The 19,745-nt window shown below is 58.9% G+C and overlaps 8 protein-coding genes across 8 annotated transcripts; 5 read left to right on the top strand and 3 right to left on the bottom strand.

Moving 5' to 3' along the window:
* The first annotated feature begins 516 nt into the window (after positions 1-516).
* SPRG_06607 (hypothetical protein) lies at positions 517-2,283 on the top strand. Its single transcript, XM_012345426.1, has 4 exons — positions 517-1,156; positions 1,205-1,661; positions 1,711-1,797; positions 1,841-2,283. The coding sequence occupies exons 1-4, from the start codon at positions 546-548 to the stop codon at positions 2,207-2,209; spliced, it is 1,524 nt and encodes a 507-aa protein (XP_012200816.1). The 5' UTR covers positions 517-545; the 3' UTR covers positions 2,210-2,283.
* A 1,187-nt stretch (positions 2,284-3,470) lies between these two features.
* On the top strand, positions 3,471-5,252 carry SPRG_06606 (hypothetical protein; the record flags this gene model as incomplete). The annotated part of the gene is made up of 1 exon (XM_012345425.1): positions 3,471-5,252. The coding sequence occupies one exon, from the start codon at positions 3,471-3,473 to the stop codon at positions 5,250-5,252; it is 1,782 nt and encodes a 593-aa protein (XP_012200815.1).
* Positions 5,253-5,708: 456 nt separating this feature from the next.
* Positions 5,709-7,528, top strand: SPRG_06605 (hypothetical protein; the record flags this gene model as incomplete). The annotated part of the gene is made up of 2 exons (XM_012345424.1): positions 5,709-6,973; positions 7,006-7,528. The coding sequence occupies 2 exons, from the start codon at positions 5,709-5,711 to the stop codon at positions 7,487-7,489; spliced, it is 1,749 nt and encodes a 582-aa protein (XP_012200814.1). The 3' UTR covers positions 7,490-7,528.
* Positions 7,529-8,059: 531 nt separating this feature from the next.
* SPRG_06604 (actin-like protein 3) lies at positions 8,060-9,539 on the bottom strand. Its single transcript, XM_012345423.1, has 4 exons — positions 9,464-9,539; positions 9,129-9,414; positions 8,949-9,083; positions 8,060-8,901 (listed from the first exon to the last, which is right to left on the bottom strand). The coding sequence occupies exons 1-4, from the start codon at positions 9,502-9,504 to the stop codon at positions 8,107-8,109; spliced, it is 1,257 nt and encodes a 418-aa protein (XP_012200813.1). The 5' UTR covers positions 9,505-9,539; the 3' UTR covers positions 8,060-8,106.
* Positions 9,540-10,679: 1,140 nt separating this feature from the next.
* SPRG_06603 (hypothetical protein) lies at positions 10,680-13,400 on the bottom strand (the record flags this gene model as incomplete). Its single annotated transcript, XM_012345422.1, has 3 exons — positions 10,680-13,160; positions 13,214-13,294; positions 13,350-13,400. The coding sequence occupies 3 exons, from the start codon at positions 13,398-13,400 to the stop codon at positions 10,809-10,811; spliced, it is 2,484 nt and encodes an 827-aa protein (XP_012200812.1). The 3' UTR covers positions 10,680-10,808.
* A 381-nt stretch (positions 13,401-13,781) lies between these two features.
* On the top strand, positions 13,782-15,524 carry SPRG_06602 (hypothetical protein; the record flags this gene model as incomplete). Its single annotated transcript, XM_012345421.1, has 6 exons — positions 13,782-13,799; positions 13,849-14,142; positions 14,193-14,609; positions 14,650-14,783; positions 14,837-14,952; positions 15,003-15,524. Coding segments are annotated over 6 exons (1,493 nt in total), but the record flags the coding sequence as incomplete, so codon positions are not given.
* Positions 15,525-16,353: 829 nt separating this feature from the next.
* Positions 16,354-18,026, top strand: SPRG_06601 (hypothetical protein; the record flags this gene model as incomplete). Its single annotated transcript, XM_012345420.1, has 8 exons — positions 16,354-16,512; positions 16,782-16,871; positions 16,922-17,110; positions 17,158-17,378; positions 17,426-17,609; positions 17,663-17,704; positions 17,760-17,930; positions 17,976-18,026. 8 exons carry the CDS (start codon positions 16,354-16,356, stop codon positions 18,024-18,026), a joined length of 1,107 nt encoding a protein of 368 aa, XP_012200810.1.
* A 350-nt stretch (positions 18,027-18,376) lies between these two features.
* On the bottom strand, positions 18,377-19,160 carry SPRG_06600 (hypothetical protein; the record flags this gene model as incomplete). The annotated part of the gene is made up of 3 exons (XM_012345419.1): positions 18,377-18,562; positions 18,608-18,736; positions 18,960-19,160. 3 exons carry the CDS (start codon positions 19,158-19,160, stop codon positions 18,377-18,379), a joined length of 516 nt encoding a protein of 171 aa, XP_012200809.1.
* Positions 19,161-19,745: the final 585 nt, after the last annotated feature.

The raw sequence follows: 19,745 nt of genomic DNA, 5'->3' as shown, positions 1-19,745 counted from the left end.
TGTCGTTGTCTGCACGTAGGCTCGAGCGCACATGCTAGAATCGACAGAGACACGTCGTCAGGCGCGCAGGGCTCCATCCATTTGTCGAGCACAGCGACATGGACCAGCAGTGTCGCTGTGGCCCGGACAAAGATGCACTTGGTGCTTGCACGTGGTTGACGTCATGCACACTACACTCATATGTGCTCGTGACGCACGGACGCTGCCCAACATACTCTAGCAGCGAATCAATCTGCCACGGTGGGTGTCTTGGACAAGGTTGCGTCGCCGCGCCTGCGCCCATGTTGCGACGTATGGCCCTGGCCATGGCACTCTACCACCATGTAGCTTGCATCGCCCATGTACAGAGGGCGTCTTGCGCGCTGCTACAATCCCATGGGACCTCGACTGCTACCTGCTGCGCCGCTTCGCCACCAAGATCGCGGTCGGGTGGCGCGTGCTATATTATTATCTTGCTGTTTGTATGCTCTGCTGGCATGGTTTTATCAAGTAAACGTGCCAACCGGAATCGGATGACGACGCCACCAGTGTTTTTGGAGGTGGCGATGGACGACACGGTGCCGTGCCCGTACTGCCATGCGCTCTTCCCGCGCCTCGACCCGGCCTTCGTCCTCGCCCGCCACGTGACGCAGTGCGCGCTCAAGGCCTGGCCGGCGCCTGCCGATGCGCTGGACGCCAAGCATTGCCCGATCTGCTGGCGGGTGTTTGACGAGCACGTCAAGGCGTTCGAGATCGTGCTCCATGAAGAAGAATGCGAGCGCGTGAATGGCTCATTGAAGAAGGTCGCGCACCAAAAGCGGCGCCGGCCCGTCGGAACGACGCCGCCAAGCGTACCGACAAAGACCCGGTCGTCGCCGGCCAAGACCAAGGCGCCCGAGATCACGGACGCCTCGACGCCGCTCTGTTTTGTGTGCGGCACGGGCGGCCGACAGCTCCTCTCATGCTCGGGCACATGTACGCGGTCGTTCCACATTGCGTGCATTGGCGAGAGCGCGTCGCTTCTCCACCGCCCGTACGTCGCGCAGCGCCGGCGCTGGAAGTGCGCCGAGTGTTTCCGGGGCATCCACATGTGCTTCAAGTGCGGCATGGTCGGCGACGACGACATAGACTCTTTCAAGTGCTCGATCACCGGCTGCGGCATCTACGCCCACCAACGGTTGGTCGCTTCGTGTCACCTCGTTTCTTAGGCTGCATGCTGCGGTAGGTGCATGGCCAAGGGCCAGGACCCGATGCTCTTTGTGTGCCCGCGCCACGCGTGCAGCGTCTGCAAGAAGCACGGACTCGCCCAGGCCGACGCGCTCCTCTGCTACCAATGCCCCGCCGCGCTGCACAAGACGTGCCACTCGACCAAGTCACCGTCTTTTACGGCACTGGTCGGACACCATGGCTGCTGCGGCCACCATAGCACACTGCGCACGCTCCCGCCGAGCCTCCGGAGCAAGCTCAACGTTGGCGACGTGGTCTTGGTGCTCAACTTTGGCAACTCGCACTTGCCGCTTGAGGCGAAGCAGCTGCATTCAAACCAGTGGGGTCGCGTTCTCTCGGTCGAAGGCATCGAGTTTAGCGCGCAGCTATTGACGGTCGCGCTGTTTGCGTGCGACTTGACGCTGACGCTGACCAACCAGCACGCAGTGCCCGTGACGACGCCGTATGAGCCCACCGTACGACGACGACGTCTGGTCCTCGGCCTGACCAGATACATCGATGTAGCGAGCGTTCTTGCAGCACTGCGTCACGGTCCATCTCCACGCAGAGCTCCACATTCGCGGCCTCTCCCCAGCGTCCATGGAAGCCGAGGTAGACGGCGTATTTTACATCTGATATGAACGATCCTGTGTAGCGATCCCAGCTCGTGATGGACTCGGTGCTCGCGTTCCAGCACCTCGCGCAGCTCCATGCCATTTCGCCCGATGACGTGATCGAGATGGCGACGCACGCGTACGAAAGCTGGCGCGTGCGCGACAAGACGCGCCCGAAGAACGTGTTTGGAGCGCTCGATACTCGCCGCCGCGTGCGCCCGACGTCGCCCAAGAAGGGACCGACGCGGCAGTCGGCCCGCGCGTCGACGCGGGCGTCGTCAATGGCCGAGGCGTTCCAGCCGCGGACGATTCCGCTGGCGTCTCTCGCTGCGTCGAGTGGGACGCAACACGAGATCATTGCGATCGATGACGACGACGACGAATACGACGACGATGCTCCGCTTGCGTAAGCACCTTTCGAATCGCCTCCGACCTCGAAGAAATGATGAGGTCAACCCAATATGACATCGACGCCGTATCCGACTACATTAGACGAGTTGTCATCGTTGTTCTTGTTGGCGAATGGTTCCTTTGGGGCAGCCAACGCAGCATGCTAGGAAGACAAACCGACTCGGAATACCAGTTGTCATTGAGTGTACCAAGCACGGTCTCGAGGTAAAAGCTGCGACGCCATGAAGATCCCGTGGCTGCGGTTGATGCGCAAGAGATACGTCGACGGTTGGTGCGTGTGGATATCGTATATCTTCAAAACCTTCGATCATATCAACCGAACAGCTACAGTACGAGGTTAGCAACATGTGCTGGCAGTGTGGTAGCCTGAGTGTCTTTCCAGACCGTCTGGTCTAGTACGGGCCAGAAACAAGTCTGCGAGTAGAAATTAACGCACGTCATCCCGCGCGCCTCTGCGGACGCTCATCGAAATGCAACTGCGTGCAGCGACCTCGGTCGTACGTTATAGTCACGCCCTGAGTCACACCTTTCTCCCAAGCGGCCATTTAGTTGTGCGGACGAAAGACGCCGCGAGGGGCTCGGGCTTGACAAGCAAGCTTCTCATTCTTAATTGCCTCCAGCAGCTGCTGTGAAATCGCTCAATTGAGCGTGAGAGCAAACTCGCAAACTCGCAAACTCGCAAAATGCGAGCGAGCGTTCAAATGACCGCATGGCAAATCTGTGCACGTCACGTGTTGTCGCACGCCAAATTGCACTTACATGATTTGCACCATCACTTCCATCGCCGGCTGCGCGCCTCCGAGGACGCACTCGCAGCAACTTGGCTACTTGTGAGAGAGAAGGGCAACATGGCCATTACATACAATTCCATTTCATTCGTGTCCTTGCCTCTGGCGGCGAACATGTTGTCGACGCTCCTCGTCATGGCTGCGCGTCGTCATCAATTGAGACGAGCGAGTCAGTTCCTTCTACCGTAGACCGATCACGTAACCCACCAAGTCAGTTTTGTGGTGTACATGCGCTCTGGGACTGTCGCGCTTCTTTGTAGAACGCTGCCATGGCCACGTCAAAATAAGGTACCGGTAAAGCGTTGATAACGGCCAAGCCACTCACTTGGCTGGGAGAGCAACGACACCACGTGGCACCACCACGTGTCACGATCGAATGTACGGCTGCGATACCGCGAACATAGGTAAGTGTCGTTATTCCACTGGCGCTCTGTAAAAGCATTTTGCCATCGACGACGCAAGCAGCTGAAGGATGGTGGCGCCGGTCAAAATTTGGCTCTTTGACGAGGCCGATTTGTACCCCAAGGAACCTAGCCACGTCACGGCGCTCGATACGCAGTCGTACCTCCACGCGTCCAAGCTCATCACCGACGATGCCTTGTATGACGACGACGACCCGTTCATTGACGGTGACGCGCTGCGGGAAGGCGGTGCACTCGACCTCATGAGCCGCGAAGCCATCGGGCTCCTCGGCCAGTACGCGGCCGTCGGTATCATCTACGGCTGCCTTCCCGGTCTCCTCTACCCGCTCTACGTCAAGTACCTCAACTTTTCAGGCTTCCAAGCGTCGTCTTACAAAGTACTCGTGACGCTCTGCTGGTCGTTCAAGGTGTTTCTCGGGATGCTCACCGACTGCTTTCCCATCGGCGGCTACAAGCGCAAGCCGTACATGCTTCTTGGCTGGAGCATGTGTCTCGTGAGCGTCGTGCTCATGGCGCTCAACCCGTTCCCAGACCCGTACATTGGGACCGCCATCGCTGGCTTGAGCCCGCGCATCATTGCGCGCGTCCGCGGTGGCAACCTCTCGGTCTTGTCGAAGGAGATGCAAACGCACATCAACATGGACGCGCCCAACCAAGGCAACTTTTGGATCCTCCTCTCAACGCTCGGCAGCTTTGGCTACATGCTCGCCGACGTCGCCGCCGACGCCATGGTCGTTCAGTACGCCCAGCGCGAGCCGATTGCGATCCGGGGTCGATTGCAATCGGCGATTTACTCGGTCCGGTACGCGTGCAGCATGATCCCGCTGCTGCTGATCGGCTTTTGCATGAACGGGCCGCAGTACGACGGCAGCTTCAACTGGTCCATGAGCCCGAACCTCATCTTTGCATTGCTCGCGCTTCCGTGCGTGATGGCCATGTGGTGCTGCATGTTTCTCATCGTCGAAGATCGCGATGTCAAGCCGTACTTCCGCAGCTACCTCCAGAGTCTCTGGAACCTCCTGCGACTGCGGGTCATGTGGCAGATCTGCGCGTTTCGGTTTTTGAGCAATTTCTTCTACTCGTTTGACACGACCGTGACGCTCATCATCCCGAGTCTCTGGGCCAACGTCCAACCGCTGACGAAATCGATCACGGCGGTCCTCAACGCGCTGCTCACGTCGGTGGCCATCTACATTTGCGGGCGGTACGGCCTCAACTGGAACTGGCGCGTCTCGATCGCGCTGGCCACGATTGGCGTCTTGGTCATCGATGCGTCCGTCATCTTTGTCACGACGTGGGGGGTGATCCGGAACGAGTATTTCTTCACCATCTCGCAATTGGCGTACAGCCTTCCGGCAGGCATTCGCTTCATTGTGTCGGGCTACTGCGCGGTCGAGATTGCCGACATTGGCAACGAAGGCGTCGTCTTTGGCCTCGTCACGACGATCGTGAACCTTGCGACACCGTTTTCGACGGCATGCTACAAGCTCATCGACTCGTACCTCGACCTCTCCAACAATGATCTCGCAAGGGACTCGACGCACGTGCGCTGGCAAGTGACCTACGCGTTCGTTATCTCGTACGGCTTCAAGTTTGCGTCGTTGCTCTTCCTTGGCTTGTTGCCACCGCAGAAAGCTGCTGTCCAAAAGCTCAAGCGCAACGGAGGCGCCAACTCGTATGCAGCCACCGCCGTCGTCGTCGCGTTCTTCGTCGCGCTGCTCTTCTCGGTCGTGACCAACTTTATGGCGCTCTTCCCGCGCACCTCGTGCTATCGTATTGCGGGCGGGAACGGACAGCCCATCATCCAAGGCAACGTGACAATCTGCGGCTAATACGTCGCTTCAGCTACTAGTCTTTCTGTCCGCCCGTCCTAGTATAATCCAAGCGTTCTTATATCATTCTCGACATCGTCTATTGTCCATCAAGCCCAGCTTCCAATCATGGAAAGACCCAGTCGACTTGAAGCTCCTACTTGGCATGGCGTTTCTGGAAGCAGGAAATCTAGCTTTTAAATTGATACATTGATCGTTTGATAGAGAGGTAGTTTGGTTGATTGATAATTTGATTGATAGATAGGACGTTGATTCGCGTGAAACAACATTGCGTTCGGGCTGTGCGCTCAGTGCAGGAAGAGTGTCGCCTGCGTGCACACCCTTCGTGTGACGCTGCAGTATCTCGCACGAGGAGCAATCTCTACCATAAAACTTCTAACCTTCAGGATACGGCCTTTCCCACTAAGCGTTTCGTCCCTTGCTCTCAGAACATATCCTTTCTCAGTTTGCACTAGTATGCAGCAGCAGCACGAGAACAACAAGGTGTGGCTCTTTGACGAGTCCGAGCTGCTCACGCGTCACACGACGGTCGTTCACTCGCCCGATGCGTACCTGCAGGCGCCCAAGACGATCGGCGATCCAACTTACGGCGGCGACGGCGACGACTTGTACCTTGGTGGCGCAATCCGCGAAGGCGGTGCGCTCGAGCTGCACTCGAGGGAAGCGATTGGGCTCCTCGCACAGTACGCAGCCGTTGGCGTCGTCTACGGCTGCCTCCCCGCGCTCGTGTACCCTGTGTACGTCAAGTACATGAACTTTGCTGGCTACGAGGCCGCTTCATACTCGGTGCTCATCACAATCTGCTGGTCGTTCAAGGTCTTCCTCGGCATGCTCTCGGACTGCTTTCCCATCGGCGGCTACAAGCGGCGGCCGTACATGCTCATCGGGTGGGCCGTTTGCCTCGCGTGCATGTGCCTCATGGCCTTCGTGCCCTTTCCCGACCCGTACCTTGGCAGAGGCCTCGGCCTCTCGGCGGCCGCGAGCAGCAAGGTGCGCGGCGGCGACCTCTCCAACTTGACTGCCGACCAGAAGCGGCTCGTGAACGTCGATGCGGCGAGCGAAGCCAACTACTGGATCCTCCTCTCGTCGCTCGGCAGCTTTGGCTACATGCTGGCCGACGTCGCGGCCGACGCCATGGTGGTCGAGTATGCGCACCGCGAGCCGATTCATATCCGAGGTCGACTCCAATCGGCCATCTACGCGGTCCGGTACGCTTTTAGCATGCTGCCGCTCCTCGTCGTGGGCATTTGCATGAACGGGCCCGAGTACGACGGCAGCTTTACGTGGTCGATAAGCCCGAACGTGGTTTTTGCGCTTTTGATTGCGCCGTGCGCGCTGGCCATCTGGGCGACGCTCTTCCTCATCGTCGAGGACCGCGGCGTCAAGCCGCATGTTCGCAGCTACCTCTGGAACCTCTGGAGCCTTCTGCGACTGCGGGTCATGTGGCAGATCTGCGCGTTCCGCTTCTTTAGCAATTTCTTCTACAAGTTCGACTCGACCGCGACACCGATCATTCCGAGTCTCTGGGCCAACGTCCAGCCCCTCACCAAGTCGCTCTTTGCCGTCGCCAACGCGCTGCTAACGTCGGTGGCCATCTACATTTGCGGGCGGTACGGCCTCAACTGGAACTGGCGCATCACGATCGCGCTCGCTACGATCGGTGTCATGACCATCGACGGCACGATCCTCATGCTAACGACGTGGAATGTTGTCCGCGAAGAGTACTTTTTACGTCATCCCTGCTGCCCAACAGCCTCCCAGCAGGCATTCGGTTCATTGTGTCGGGCTACTGCGCAGTCGAGATTGCCGACATTGGCAACGAAGGCGTTGTCTTTGGCCTCGTCACGACGATCGTCAACCTCGCAACGCCCTTCTCGACGGTCTGCTACAAGCTCATTAGCTCGTACTTGACGCTTTCGCCAAAGGATCTGGCCGCCGACACATACGACGTGCGCCTCCAAGTGACGTACTCGTATGCGATTGCGTATGGTTTTAAACTCGCCTCGTTCGCGTTTCTGCCACTGCTGCCACCGCAAAAGGCTGCGGTGCAAAAGCTCAAGCGCACCGGCGGCTCGAGCACGGTGGCTGCCTTCGCGGTGCTTCTCGTGTTCTCCGTGGCCTTGACTTTTTCGATTGTGACCAACCTCATGGCGCTCTTCCCGCAAACGTCGTGCTATCGCATCGCAGGCGGCAACGGCCTCCCGCGCGTCAAGAACAACGTGACCATCTGCGGCTAGATCGTAGCACTACTATGAGTACACGATGATGCGCATCTGTTTTAGCAGGCGATGCTCTCGGTTGGGGAAAGTGGCAGAGGAATGTATGACGTTCACGTTCCCTACCTACAGGCAAACACAGTCCAACGCGGGAGCTGCACATGTGCACCGATCGCAACGACCTCCACATACCGGCCTTTGGTCGGGAACCACGCCGCAGTGCGAGGCTTGTTGACAGCAGATGGCTGTGCGAGGACCGCCGAGTGGACGAGGCTCGACACCGACGATCGCATCATCAGCCATGCAGCCATGCAGCAGCTGGAGACAAAGTGGACGGCTTGCAAGCGCCACTTCTGCCATCGTTTCTTCTTGCAACCATAGATCCCCGTCAATCCAGGGGTCTACTGAGCTAGCACCAGGATGACGACGGTTAGAAATTAGTCCTCGCGCCAGATACCCCAACCCCCACCTACCCCACACAGCCCACGACCCGTACACCGATGAAGTGATGGTGTTCAATGTGCTGTAGGCATCCGTCGAGGCGCTCATGGGAATGGCGTCTGGCGTCTGCAGCCAGCATGTACAAGCGTCGAGAGGACAGAAAGCGCAGTCGTATTCAAGTGTCGGACAGCGTCCACTTACATGGTCGCGGCAAACACCGGGTTGTGACGCGCGATCCGAGGGCCCTCTTCTTCGTACTGGGCCTTGGTGTGGCACACACGGTGGAACTCGGGCGTCGAGGCCACCATGGAGCCGCCAAACCAGACCGCGAAGCGCTGCATGCGGTGCGAGATGACGTTGACCTCGAGCTCCTCGGCCGACTGCTTGGCGTACTTGGAGTGGCGCGCGAGGTTGGCTTGCTGGCGGTCGTCGGCAAGGCGCTTGATGTCGCGCTGGAGCCGGCGGCCAAAGTCTTTGAACATGGTCGAGCCGCCGCTGAGCACAATGTTCTTGTAGAGCCCACGACGGCAATCGATCGGGCACTTGAGGATCGCTTCGTCGACGACATTGGGCAGCGGCACGGTAAAGTCCGACGAGAAGATCTCGGGGTTGAAAAAGATCTCAGGCGCAAGGAAGCGCTCGTAGCCCACGTCGATGGACCACGGCTGCTTCGTGCGCGGGTGCACGTCAGCGTATGGCACGACGTACTTGGCCGGGTTGGCGTCGTATTTCTTGAACTCCTTGACAATGTCCGGGCACACGTAGCTGTGCATCTCCTTGACCTTGCGCGCGACCTCGAGCGACTCCTCCGGCGGCACAGGCTCGCCACGGTCGCGCATCATGCGCTGAATGAACGACGTAATGTCGCGACCTGCAAGGGGCACGTGGCTGATGCAGCTGCCAATGACGTAGCCGTCCGCGACAGGGATGACGTGCGTGACACCGTCGCCCGAATCGATGACTGTGCCCGTCAACGAGCGCATCGAGGGATCCTGCACACATGCGCGTCAACCATGCGTATTGGAGCATGGACGTCTACCTTGATCTTGGGCCACGATGCGTACAGGGCGAGGACGGCCTGAACCGCGATGTACAAGCCGGGCACGTTGAACGTCTCAAACATGATTTCGGCCGTCGCCTCGCGGTTCTCGGGCGGGTTAAGTGGCGGCTCCGTCTACAGCCACATGAGCGTCGGATGCGGCGCCGAATTGCGTCGTACCAAAAGCATGTAGTGCTCTTCGGGCTCGCAGCGAAGGTGCTGGAACAAGCAGCGCTGCCACATCTTCTCCATGTTGTCCCAGTTGTCGATGATACCCTGCTTGATCGGGTAGTTGAGCTGGTGCGTCGATGCGTTCTCGAAGGCTTGGTTGCCAATGTGGAAGTCAAGGTCGTCAATGCCTTGGCTCTGGCCGACGCGGCTCGACGTCGTGTTGGCCTGGACCGCAATCGTCGACGGGATGATGTAGCTCGGCTCAGCGTTGCCGGCGTAGCCCATCTTGGTGAACCTACATGGGCGCATGAGGCGGCGACGCCACCGTCGAGGCCAAGTCGTACCCCGTGCCATTATCGATCACGACCGCTGGCTTCATGCTCATTGTGCTTCGCCTCGAAAGTGTGAGGAAGATAGATCAATCGGTTGTGACGGGATTCATTTTGAGAGGTTTTCAGTCAACATACATTCTTGTCTTGGCCGACCACCACATGGCAGGTCCCAACGACCTACGACCCCTGGCCGCGGCCGCCGAGAGAGCAGGCATGGCCTCGCCTTCAAACCGCTATCGTCCTTGCGTAAGCATCAGCGCGGTATGGGCATCGGGCGTGGGCGGCGAACGGTCGGTGCTATAGCACCGACATAGCATGCCGAGGGACACGCGTCGTTGTCGTCGTCGCCGCTGGTCCTGCTTGGGCCACGCTAATCATAGCGACCGAGCTCTTCTTGTGCGCGTACATTATTGGCCACAGATCGACCACGCTCTGCGATCCTCCGCTGAGTGCACTTGGACGCGTCGTTGCCGTGTTTCTCAATGGGTGGCTGATAGGCTCGTTGATGAGCACGACGCACTGCATCTCGCCCGTACTCTCGATTGTGACGTCGTCTTGGTTGCCGTTGGCCGAGAGCAGAAAGACCGAGTGCGGCTGCCACCGATTGAAACCCTCGCCCGCGATGTGCGATCACGATTGCCTCGACGTTCGCCTGTTCGGCGCGCGGGGGGTATTCGGCCCGAATCTCCGAGTACGCAGGTTCTGTCATCTAGAGCGACTTTGGCAAGTGAAGCTAGAGCTGGAGCCCAATTGCGGGCTTCTTGCAGCCATGAAAGTCTTTGTGGAGGATCCTGGCAGGCGAGTGTGGCAAGAGAAATCGTCTCAAAGCCTCGGTGCCGGTGGTCGAGAAACCTGCCAGAAGCTAAACTCATCGAGCATCAAGAACGGGTCCAGGCGGCGCAGCATCGGGTGACCAACGCACCAGCGCATTATTGCGCTGACACCTTCGCGTTAGGCTATCCAGAGAAATACTTGGAATGAATGGATCGGGATGTCAACTTGGTGGTTGATTCGTCCATGTGGTCATGCCAGCAAGTACCGAAATGCGATGCAAGCCATCCACCCCAACGCACAAAAGGCTCATTGTGTCGATGAGTGGCAACGTTTGATTGGCTTAAAATACCAACACCTCGAGCGCTGATTGGTCATGTACATTTCCTGTGCAAGGACGGCGATTCTGCAGGTAAAGGAACCAATACCAGCAGCGCCTACTGCATCGACAGTAGTGATGTACAGCTCCTCCGACACATGAGAACGCGAATCGCGATGCCGCGAGAGGGCATGGAAGGCTCCGTCGTTTGAAACGAGGAACTCTGGTTATCGGTGCAAGCAGCCCAGGACGACTTGGTCATTCTACTCACTCTGCCAAGTCGACAATGCAACGCGTGTATACTGCAAGGGCTTGCCGCAGTGCGTCTCGGAGCCTGGTTGGGTCGAGCGACGACGCCATAAAGACGCGCAGTGCGCGTGGGCTCGGTACACGGCTCGTGTGAAGCAATTTCTGAAACTCGTGCTCCGCGATCGTCGTGGGGAAGGTCGCGAGTACGTTGGCAATGAGCTGCAGTGCATGGATCGGACTGGGTGGTGCCAATAACGCGTCCAGCGGGTGCACTTGCGCCGATTGATCGCGCGTCGTTTTGGTGATTGGGGCCTGCTCGGCGACCACTTTGCAGTAAACACTGCGCGCGAACGCGGGAAAGACCGCGCGGACCACGCTCTCGTAGAGCAGCGGCTCGAGCGCACCGTCCGGTCCGACGACATCGATGATCTCCGGGAGGCAGTAGGTCACCATCGCGGTCAAGAGCGCGTCCCAGCGCGACACGAGGAGGTCGCACGTCGCTTGTGTCGAGGTTAGAAAGAGCGACTCGTGCACGTCGCGCAAGAGGCTCTGCACAAGCTTGAGCACGGGCGTCTTGTCCGAAACCAGAAGAAGCTCCATGTACAGTGCGAGGCGGTCACTCGCGACGGGTACTGTGTGCTGCAGGGCGCACGCAAATTTGAAGGGCACCACGCGGTTCGCCTCGGACGACGTCGACGAACGCCGCGGGGGTATGTCACCGAACGACGCGACGCGAAAGGCGGACGAAGACATGTACGACGCCTCGATGCTTTGGAGCGCGAGCGACCGGGACTGCAGTCCGTCCATCGGGGGTGGCAGTCCTTGAAGAAAGGCCTGGACGCCGTCGTGGGCCGGAAAGACATAGCTGCGCTCGAGGGCATTCTCGACGACGCGAAGGGCGTCGTACTGCCGCGTGAGCTTCTCGACGTCGATGCGACCGGCGGTAAAGAGCGGCGTCGTGCGGAGTCGCTCCAGTGTCGCACCGACGACGCCTAGAAACGGCAACGTCGCGGCGGTCCCGCTCATGAGCAGCTGTTTCTTCCGGAGCGTCTCGAAGCCGCCATTGTGGTCGCAGAGCGACCGCAGCTCAAACAGCTGTGCTTTGCACTTGGCGCGCACGCGCTTCCACGTGGCTGGAAGGCGCGACGGCATGAGCGGCGTGTCGCCGAGGCACCCGATGCTCGCCATGACCAGGTGAAAGTTGTTGAGTTCGTGGCCATTGGCGGCGACCGCGATCGCCGTGATGGTCTCGATGGCCTGCGCACGCTCGAGCGGACTCTCTTCCGCGACGACAGACCACACCAGGTAGGCTGTGAGCTTGTTGAAGTGATCTGAAATCGCCTTTTGCTCGCACGTCGCAGGCCCAAGAAAGGTCGGCAGCGGGACGTTGCCGAGCTGCGACCGGTGAAAGAGCGTGCACTGCTCTGCAAATGCCTCGGGTGTCATGGAGTGCCTCTCCAAGAGAGACCGCAGCGTTTGCAGCGTCGCGAGCGGCGAGAGGCTACGAGGAGGTGGCGGCGTCGACGGCGGCGATGGGTTCTTGTCCGATTGAACAAGAATGTGCCGGTTGCCACGCTGGGGTAATAGCCGGACGCTAGGCGGCGGCGCTGGACTATTGGTGAGCTGGGTGGCCGCGACGACGACGGGCACATCTTTGTCGTCCAAGTTGCTGAACCGGCGAAGGCGGCAGTGAGGGAAATACTTGTCAATGAGGTGGATGTTGGCCGCCATTTGAGCGTCCTTGCCGAGTCGGTGACCGTACGTATGGTGGAAGAGGAGGTCCCGCACAAACGCGGTCACGAGCGTTTTCTGCGACGCCGACGTCTTGCGTCGACCTTGTGGCGCGGTCGTTGGCGACGACGCCGGCCGGTTGCGCTCACCGAGGGCCGTCAATAGGTTGGCCATCGAGAGCCCGACCGGGAGGGCGAGAAGAACATCCCAGTGCAGTAGCACGCTGCGCCCGGCGCCGTCCACGTGCTCGATATAGGCCGCTAGCGCGTTCCAGTGCTTGGCTTGCTCGGCCTCGTTGACGGTCGCCGTGTCGTTGCCGTCGCTTGCATCGACGCCGAGGTCGCACGTGATCGAGCGGCGTACTTTCTGAAAGGCCGCTAGCGTCTCGGTCTCATCGGCGTAAATCTCAAAGTCGCCGTCGTCCGAGTCGTCCGAGTCGTCCAGCGCGACGACGCCGGGCGACGACGACGACGGCACCGGCGGTGCCATAGCCTGCACAGTGTAGATGGTGGCGAGCCACGTGTCTCGGTGGCTCGTCTCCTTGCAGTCGAAAAGGACGTCGTCGCACCGCGTCTTGATTCGAAGAAGGGCGTCGTCGGCGTGAAACGTGATCTGCACGGCCGGGTCCCACAAATGGATCTACAGACATTGAAAGCGGGTCGGCATCGGCTGGCGAACGATGTATTACATACCTTGAGCTTGAGGGTCGTCGTGCCTTTGCGATAAACCAAGAGTTCGCCATTCCTGGCGACGACCACATCGCGGTCCCGCCACTAGACAGGAGATTTTCTGATATATATCATCCGAGCTATCAATGACGCGACGCACCATCCATGTGCCGCGGACGCCGACGATGCCGCGCTTGACCTCGGCCGCCATCTTCGTTTCGCCAAACTCGACAGGTGCGCCCCCGTTTCGTCCATTGACGCACCTGATATATGAAATATGCACCTACTGTCGGAACGCGGGTGCGTATCCGACATCCATTTCGGCTCAACACCGCCAGAATATCTGCCAATCGAGCTCATCCATTGTGCAGCGTCCGCTGCATTGTTGCCGTCTGTGGTGCTATTGTGTCGTGCATATGGCGTCGAGACGTACGCAGTGCACGCGTCGTCGGGTTCTCCCGTCTCGACCGGTTCGAGGTGCGGAAACGAAATCGGTGCGTTTTTGTGTGCCTCTCGAAGATTGCCAATACGGCGCGATGATTGGTCGGCTATTTTAGTGCGGTGCAAAGTGGCTTTACCGCCATTTCCAGCAGGATGGCGTCGGTGGCAGGTGCGGCCCACGGCGTCGACGAGCCAGCCGCTAAGATCTTATGCTGTAGCCCGCGCGCAGCTCGATGCGGAGCACGAGTACCTCCGGACGTGCGTGGACCCGCTCCTGATGCCGCTCATCGAGACCTTGCTGCTGTACCAGCCTAGCAACGTGTACGAGTTCATGGCGAGCTACCTGGAGAAGGGTGCGAGTGATCTCGGGCGCATGAAGCATTTAAGTGAGGCCAACAAGTCGATGAAAGCGCGCCGTCAGCGCATGGTTGCGTTCATGTCGTCGAGCGTGCTGCCCATCATGGAAGACCTCACACAACGCATCATGCAAGACAAGCCGGATGATGTGCGCGGTATGTATCACATCTCTGCCGCCCGCGTGTTTCTTATTGCGCTTGAGTAGCCTACTTGGTATCTGTCGCGCACACGCGCAGCATGACGCAGAGCAGCAGCAACAACAACAACAACAACAACAGCGATGTCGAGTCGAATGGGCTCTCGTCGCTCGCGATCGCCCACGAAGCATACGCCATCGGTGACGCTGTCGAGTGCCGCTTCAAAGGTCGCCCCAAGTTTGTGCCTGCCGTCATCGAAGCCTACGACGCCGCGTCGACCACATATACGATCCGGTACGACAACAACAAGGTCGAGGAGCACATCCATCCGATCCTACTGCGCCGGCCCAACGCCGAGCCCGAGATCGAGCCCGCTATTGCCAAGACCCCGCGCCCGGCCACGCCCCGGACCATGGAGCCTGTGATCCTCCTTCTCGGTATTGACGGTGCGGGCAAGTCGACGTTGCTCTCGACGCTGCAAGGCGGTTGGTCCCTTTCTGTCGCCGTGAGTCTCACATGGCATAGACCTGGAGAAGGAGCACGGACCCAGTGCCGGGTACACGTCGGTCAAGTTTCAAATGGCCAATGGTCTCGCAACGTTCGTCGACTTGGGCGGCGGCCCCACGTTCCGGGCCGTATGGAAAGAGTACTATGCGGACGTACGATGGATGCCCTATTGTGTTTTCGCTTGTCGACTGAAACAACGACCTAGGCCCACGCCGTCATCTACGTCGTCGACGCGGCGGCACCCACGCGATTTGCCGAAGCTGCCGCGATCCTATCGCAAGCAATGGAGCACCCCCTCCTCGTCGGCAAACCGCTGCTCATGTATCCCGAAACGCAGCACGGCCAAACTCAATCTCAAACGCAATGCGTAGATTTGCCAACAAAAAAGACGTGCCTGGCGCCGCGAACGAGAAACAATTTTGCCGTGACCTTCAAGTTGGCATGTACAACAACAAGAAGGTGCTCGAATGCGTCGCCAAGGCAGGTGCCAACGCAGGGCGCGTCGACGATGCGCTCGAGACAGGGCTCACGTGGATCCTTCGGCGCGTCGAAGCCGACTATGACGACCTGCAGGCCCGTGTGGCCTCGGACCGCGACGCCAAGAAGAAGCGGGACGCCGATGCGTGGGACGCCCAGCGCCAGCGCGTCGCAACGTTCAGGGAAGAGAACGAACGCGCGCTCATGGCCAAATGCGACAAATACGCACCGGCAAAACCCGCTCCCGTCGCGACGCAAGCAGAAACCGCGTCAGTGCCGCCGTGCTCGCACTGCAAAACGGCCGATGCTGCCACGAAATGCGCAGCCTCCAAGTGGATGCCCGTCTGTTTGAACTGCGCGACCGAGCTCAAGCAGCAAGCGGCAGCCGAAAAGCAAAAAGGGACATGACCTCGTAGTCCAGTAGCGAGTAAATAGGCCAATCAGCTGGAATCAATGCGACGTCTTTGCACGACCAGGTGTGTTGGAACTCAAGCATGGGCGTGTACCTCGAGCTGGAATTCATCGCCGATCGTCTTGACGTCCGTGGTTCTTGCAGAAAACTGTTATCGCTTGACGACCTGCTTGGAGTGCGTGCCATTGGCAAATCTGATGTTGCCGCAAGCAGACCAAGGAGCAGATTCGCCCGCCGACCTCTCATGCAGGGGTCGCGTCACTATTTCTTTTTAACGACCAAACGTGTCAATACCACTAGAGTACTGCCCAGACGCGGCGTTTTGAACGCTTTCAAAGACCAACTTTTGATCTGCACGTCAAGGGGCGCGCTGGGTATGGGCAAATGGTGAAGTGAACCAATTTGACCAGGTGGTAAAATCATCGTGCTATTAGCCTTGCGCGATGAGAGAAACGACACCTCTAGGATGACATGCCTTTTTTCATGGCCTTCGTGCCCTCGTGTAACCGAAGCTTTTCGTATTGCGAAGAATGACAATGCATCGGGGGCAAGCACCCCAACACACTCGACTCGTTCTACGAAGCGCTCGTTCAGTCGCGACCGTCCAAGGCAGCGCTTGGTGCCGGTCACCTCTCGATCGGCAACAGAAATTCCATCTCGAGAGCGTATATGCCAAGCCATTGACACCGCCGCCGCGCCGAAAGCCACCCGACGACACACTCGACGTGCTACTCTTGCTCCAGCAAAGTGACGGGCGCTGGAAGCTTACAGACGCACTCTCCGATTGTCTCTATGGCGCGATCCCCCCCGTCCCCCCTGGGGTCACTCCCGGCATGTGGGCAACGGCCTGCGCACTCGCCGTCTTGCGCCGACAGCCCGAGCACTATGACCGTCTCGAGAAGGCGTGTGCCCTTGCATTGGCACACGTTGACAGTCATGTTTTCGAGTGTGCCAAGCACGCAATGCCGCCCGTGCCTCTCTCGATAGCCCCCGTACGGCCCAATGAAACAAGCTCTGTTCACGCCTCTCTATAGGAAGTGTGCATTCGAGGCAATACGCCTGCACCGCTACAGCCCGCTGTCATCGACCCCGACGCGTTGAGTAAAAGCGTTCTACAGAACGTCCCAAGGAGGACGCGGGTGCTATTACGTCGCGGGTGCGGCGCCGAAATTGACGTGCGTAGCGCTAACAAGCGCGCGTTGGCGCCCTTTCAGGCACGCGGAAGCGTGCGGCCGATCGAATGACAACGTCCAATCAATAGGCAGGAGAAGCGATCGAGTCGTGCTTCCGCAAGTCGAGCCACAGTCTCTACGCCGTTCCTGAAGTCCAAGACGTCTGGGCGCCAGCCCACGTATGCCTTCACACTACATAGAACATGTCAACGATCGATGGCAATGCTAGGTACTCTACATCCACACGACGAAGCCTCCGCTCTACGATCTACAATACGACGACGGCGGGCGGGAAAAAGTCTTGCGCGTCAACGGTCGTCACCTTCGGCGATCTGGCGTCACGCGCCTCGAAACCTCCAAGTCGATGCTCGAACACGTCACGACGCGATGGCTCACGCCGGTGCCGGTCCAAGACGAAGTCGACCGCTTCACCGAGGCCCTGCGATCCCAAACGATCAAGCCGAGGTGGAACGTCCCCCCGATACGAGCACCGTGCTCTGGATTACCGCCGACACGAAGCGAGCCACAGCTTCGTCGTCACACGCAAAGTCTCGAGGACCTGCAGCCTACGCAGCCCCACGGACGCTGACGCCACTTGAAGCCGACGTCATTGCGTCCATCTTGCGACATGAAAAGGTGCTTGCGAGTTTCCTTGCCAAAGTCGACGCCTGTTCCGCCTTGTATACGTACGTGCTGGAGCGTTCTCTGCGCTCTGGAAGACGAGGGAGCGTAGGTCGGCTCGTATCTTTGGAGAGAAGATCCACGCATTCGATGCATTCACGCAGCTCGCTCCTGCGGTTGTCGAGAGCACCCTCGCTTGCATTGAGCACGTCGTTGCACTTCAAGAGGTCCTTGCGGGCCCCGGGGTGCAGCACTATGTGCCCTTTATGTGGCACGGCCAGCCGTTCCTGTCGACGGTGGAAACTACTGAATTCGATTCTTGTGAGCGAGACTCACACGTCCATACTAGGTGCTTCACCAGTTTGATCGCCTCCAAGGCCGCCACGACCTGGTACATTGCACTGTAGCAGCCACCTTGTTATTGTTTATGTGTATATTTATTGCAGGTGGACTGGTACGGCGTGGATTTCTACTTTGAGTGCAACCCGTTCTTGATGACGACGACTGTCGGCTGTCGAAAACGCTTGTGGTCCCGAGACGACGTGGTTCAAAATGGGTCGTGGCCAGAAACCGCGTACTCGCCCGAGCTGCGCTGCGCCATTGCAATTGGCGAAGAGGTAATGCAATCATCTTGTGCAGGCTTTCTATCAAGGCCATTGTAGCACCTCTTGAAGCATTGGCAGCGCAGCGAGGCCGTGCATTCGTGGGTGTAGCAGTCGATAAAGCAACAGCTCTTTTTCCGTGCCTTGCATGTTGCTCGGCTGAAAGCTCGAGAAGGGTCCCTGTAGACATGGTTAAATGTGTGATCACTCTCGTATGCCAAAGCCAAATGCTGGACGGTTTGAAGGAAGGCCCAGTCGCCTCATAGTGTGATTCCTGCTAAGGACGCAGGGGGCCCCGATGCCCACTGTATACAAATGGTATGGCTTGAGCACGACTTGCTTTCACGCTGTAGTGCCTGGTTCTCGACAAACGCAACGCGAAAGCACACCAAAAATCGAGTTGTCGTCTCGTTACCCTTCCGCGCCCGCAGTTGAATGCAGCATTTGTCGCGACGTAGCGCCTAGAGTTTTGGACGACGCTGGACAATTGGGTTGCGTGCCACAATGGCCTTGATGGTTTTTCGGTCGATGGTCGGGTCATTCGGCAACGCCGAGTTGACATAGTAGTCGACTGCAATCGACTTTTTGGCCGTCGTCGCGTTCGAGGGTCGCCACACGCGGCCCGCTCTCCGCTGCATATTATCCTCCTACGCCAATTCATCGGTCGCATCATATAGGAGAAGTACATTTACCTGAAGCGAGAGGGCGTGGCGGCTCGGCACGCGCTCTTTACTCGTGTGCAGCCCCGTGGGGTAGTCATACTCGCACGGGTGTCGAATAGCCGCTTTGGCGTCGGCCGCGCTCTTGGTCACAAAAGGTGCCTACGCGACGTCCGTCTAGTACTAAAGTACTTTAGTCGACAAGAACCTTGGGGGGCGGAGAGAGCTGCGATTTGTGGGTGGCGGCTCGTGCCGCTCGTCCCGGGCATTCGTGTGCTTGCAGAGCACAGCGCGTCGAAAAGCCGTGAGCATGGGCACTTGGTTTTCGAAAATTTGATCAAACTAGTCGAGAGCGTCAGGTCAGGTCAGCCTTGCCGCATCGCACCGCGTCGGGGGCGTGGAGGCGGCTGTGGACCGGTGACGCGCGCGGCGTCACGACCGCGGTCACGGGCGAGCAGTCTTGCAGCAGAATGACGTTCTCGCCCGACGCTTGCAGCTGCGAGAGCGCGGGAAAGTGCCGCGTTTTCGCAAACGCCGCGGCGTGCGCGTCCTTGTACGCGCGGCGCTCGCGCTCTTCCGGGCGCATCTGGCTATAAATAGAATTTTGGTTGAAAACATGTGTTGTATTGGTGTTTTAAACAGTATGGATGGAATTGGTTGACGATCAAAAGCACGCGAAACCTCTTGGCGGCGGTTGGCTATTTCCAGCCCCGTCTATGATTAGGCAGCCGCAACCGCCGAGAGTTGCATCGGCCAAGAGGTGCATCAGAATCCGATTTCATCGACCATCCACAAACACTACTACCATGGGCGCCTCTGCTTCGGTTGAACACGCGGCGTACGACCCGGCCAAGTTTGCCAAGTCCAAGGAAATCATGGGCAGCAGCTGCGACGACGCAGACAAGTTCAAGCAGCTCAAGTCGCTTTGGGAAGCCCAGGGTGAACCCAAGACGGACACCAAGGATGCGCCCAAGGACGCAAAGGAAGCCCCGAAGGAGGCGAAAGAAGCGCCCAAGGATGCTGCCAAGGAAGCCCCGAAGGAAGCTGCCGCGACGGAGGCTGCCAAGGAAGCTCCAAAGGAGGCTGCCAAGGAAGCGCCGAAGGAAGCCCCAAAGGAAGCCCCGAAGGAAGCTGCGAAGGAAGCCCCGAAGGAAGCTGCGAAGGAAGCCCC

This window comes from Saprolegnia parasitica (assembly GCF_000151545.1).
Source record: "Saprolegnia parasitica CBS 223.65 unplaced genomic scaffold supercont2.23, whole genome shotgun sequence".
Classification (NCBI taxonomy): Eukaryota; Oomycota; class Saprolegniomycetes; order Saprolegniales; family Saprolegniaceae; genus Saprolegnia; species Saprolegnia parasitica.
Note: the sequence above shows the minus strand (reverse complement) of the source record. Positions and strands in the feature narration are given on the sequence as shown.

Coding starts and splice junctions, on each gene's coding strand:
- SPRG_06607 (XM_012345426.1), top strand. CDS start 546: ATGGACGACACGGTGCCGTGCCCGTACTGCCATGCGCTCTTCCCGCGC. Junction 1,157..1,204: donor GGCATCTACGCCCACCAACG/GTTGGTCGCTTC, acceptor ATGCTGCGGTAG/GTGCATGGCCAAGGGCCAGG. Junction 1,798..1,840: donor CAGCGTCCATGGAAGCCGAG/GTAGACGGCGTA, acceptor GATCCTGTGTAG/CGATCCCAGCTCGTGATGGA.
- SPRG_06604 (XM_012345423.1), bottom strand. CDS start 9,504: ATGAGCATGAAGCCAGCGGTCGTGATCGATAATGGCACGGG. Junction 9,415..9,463: donor GTGATCGATAATGGCACGGG/GTACGACTTGGC, acceptor GCGCCCATGTAG/GTTCACCAAGATGGGCTACG. Junction 9,084..9,128: donor AAGAGCACTACATGCTTTTG/GTACGACGCAAT, acceptor ATGTGGCTGTAG/ACGGAGCCGCCACTTAACCC.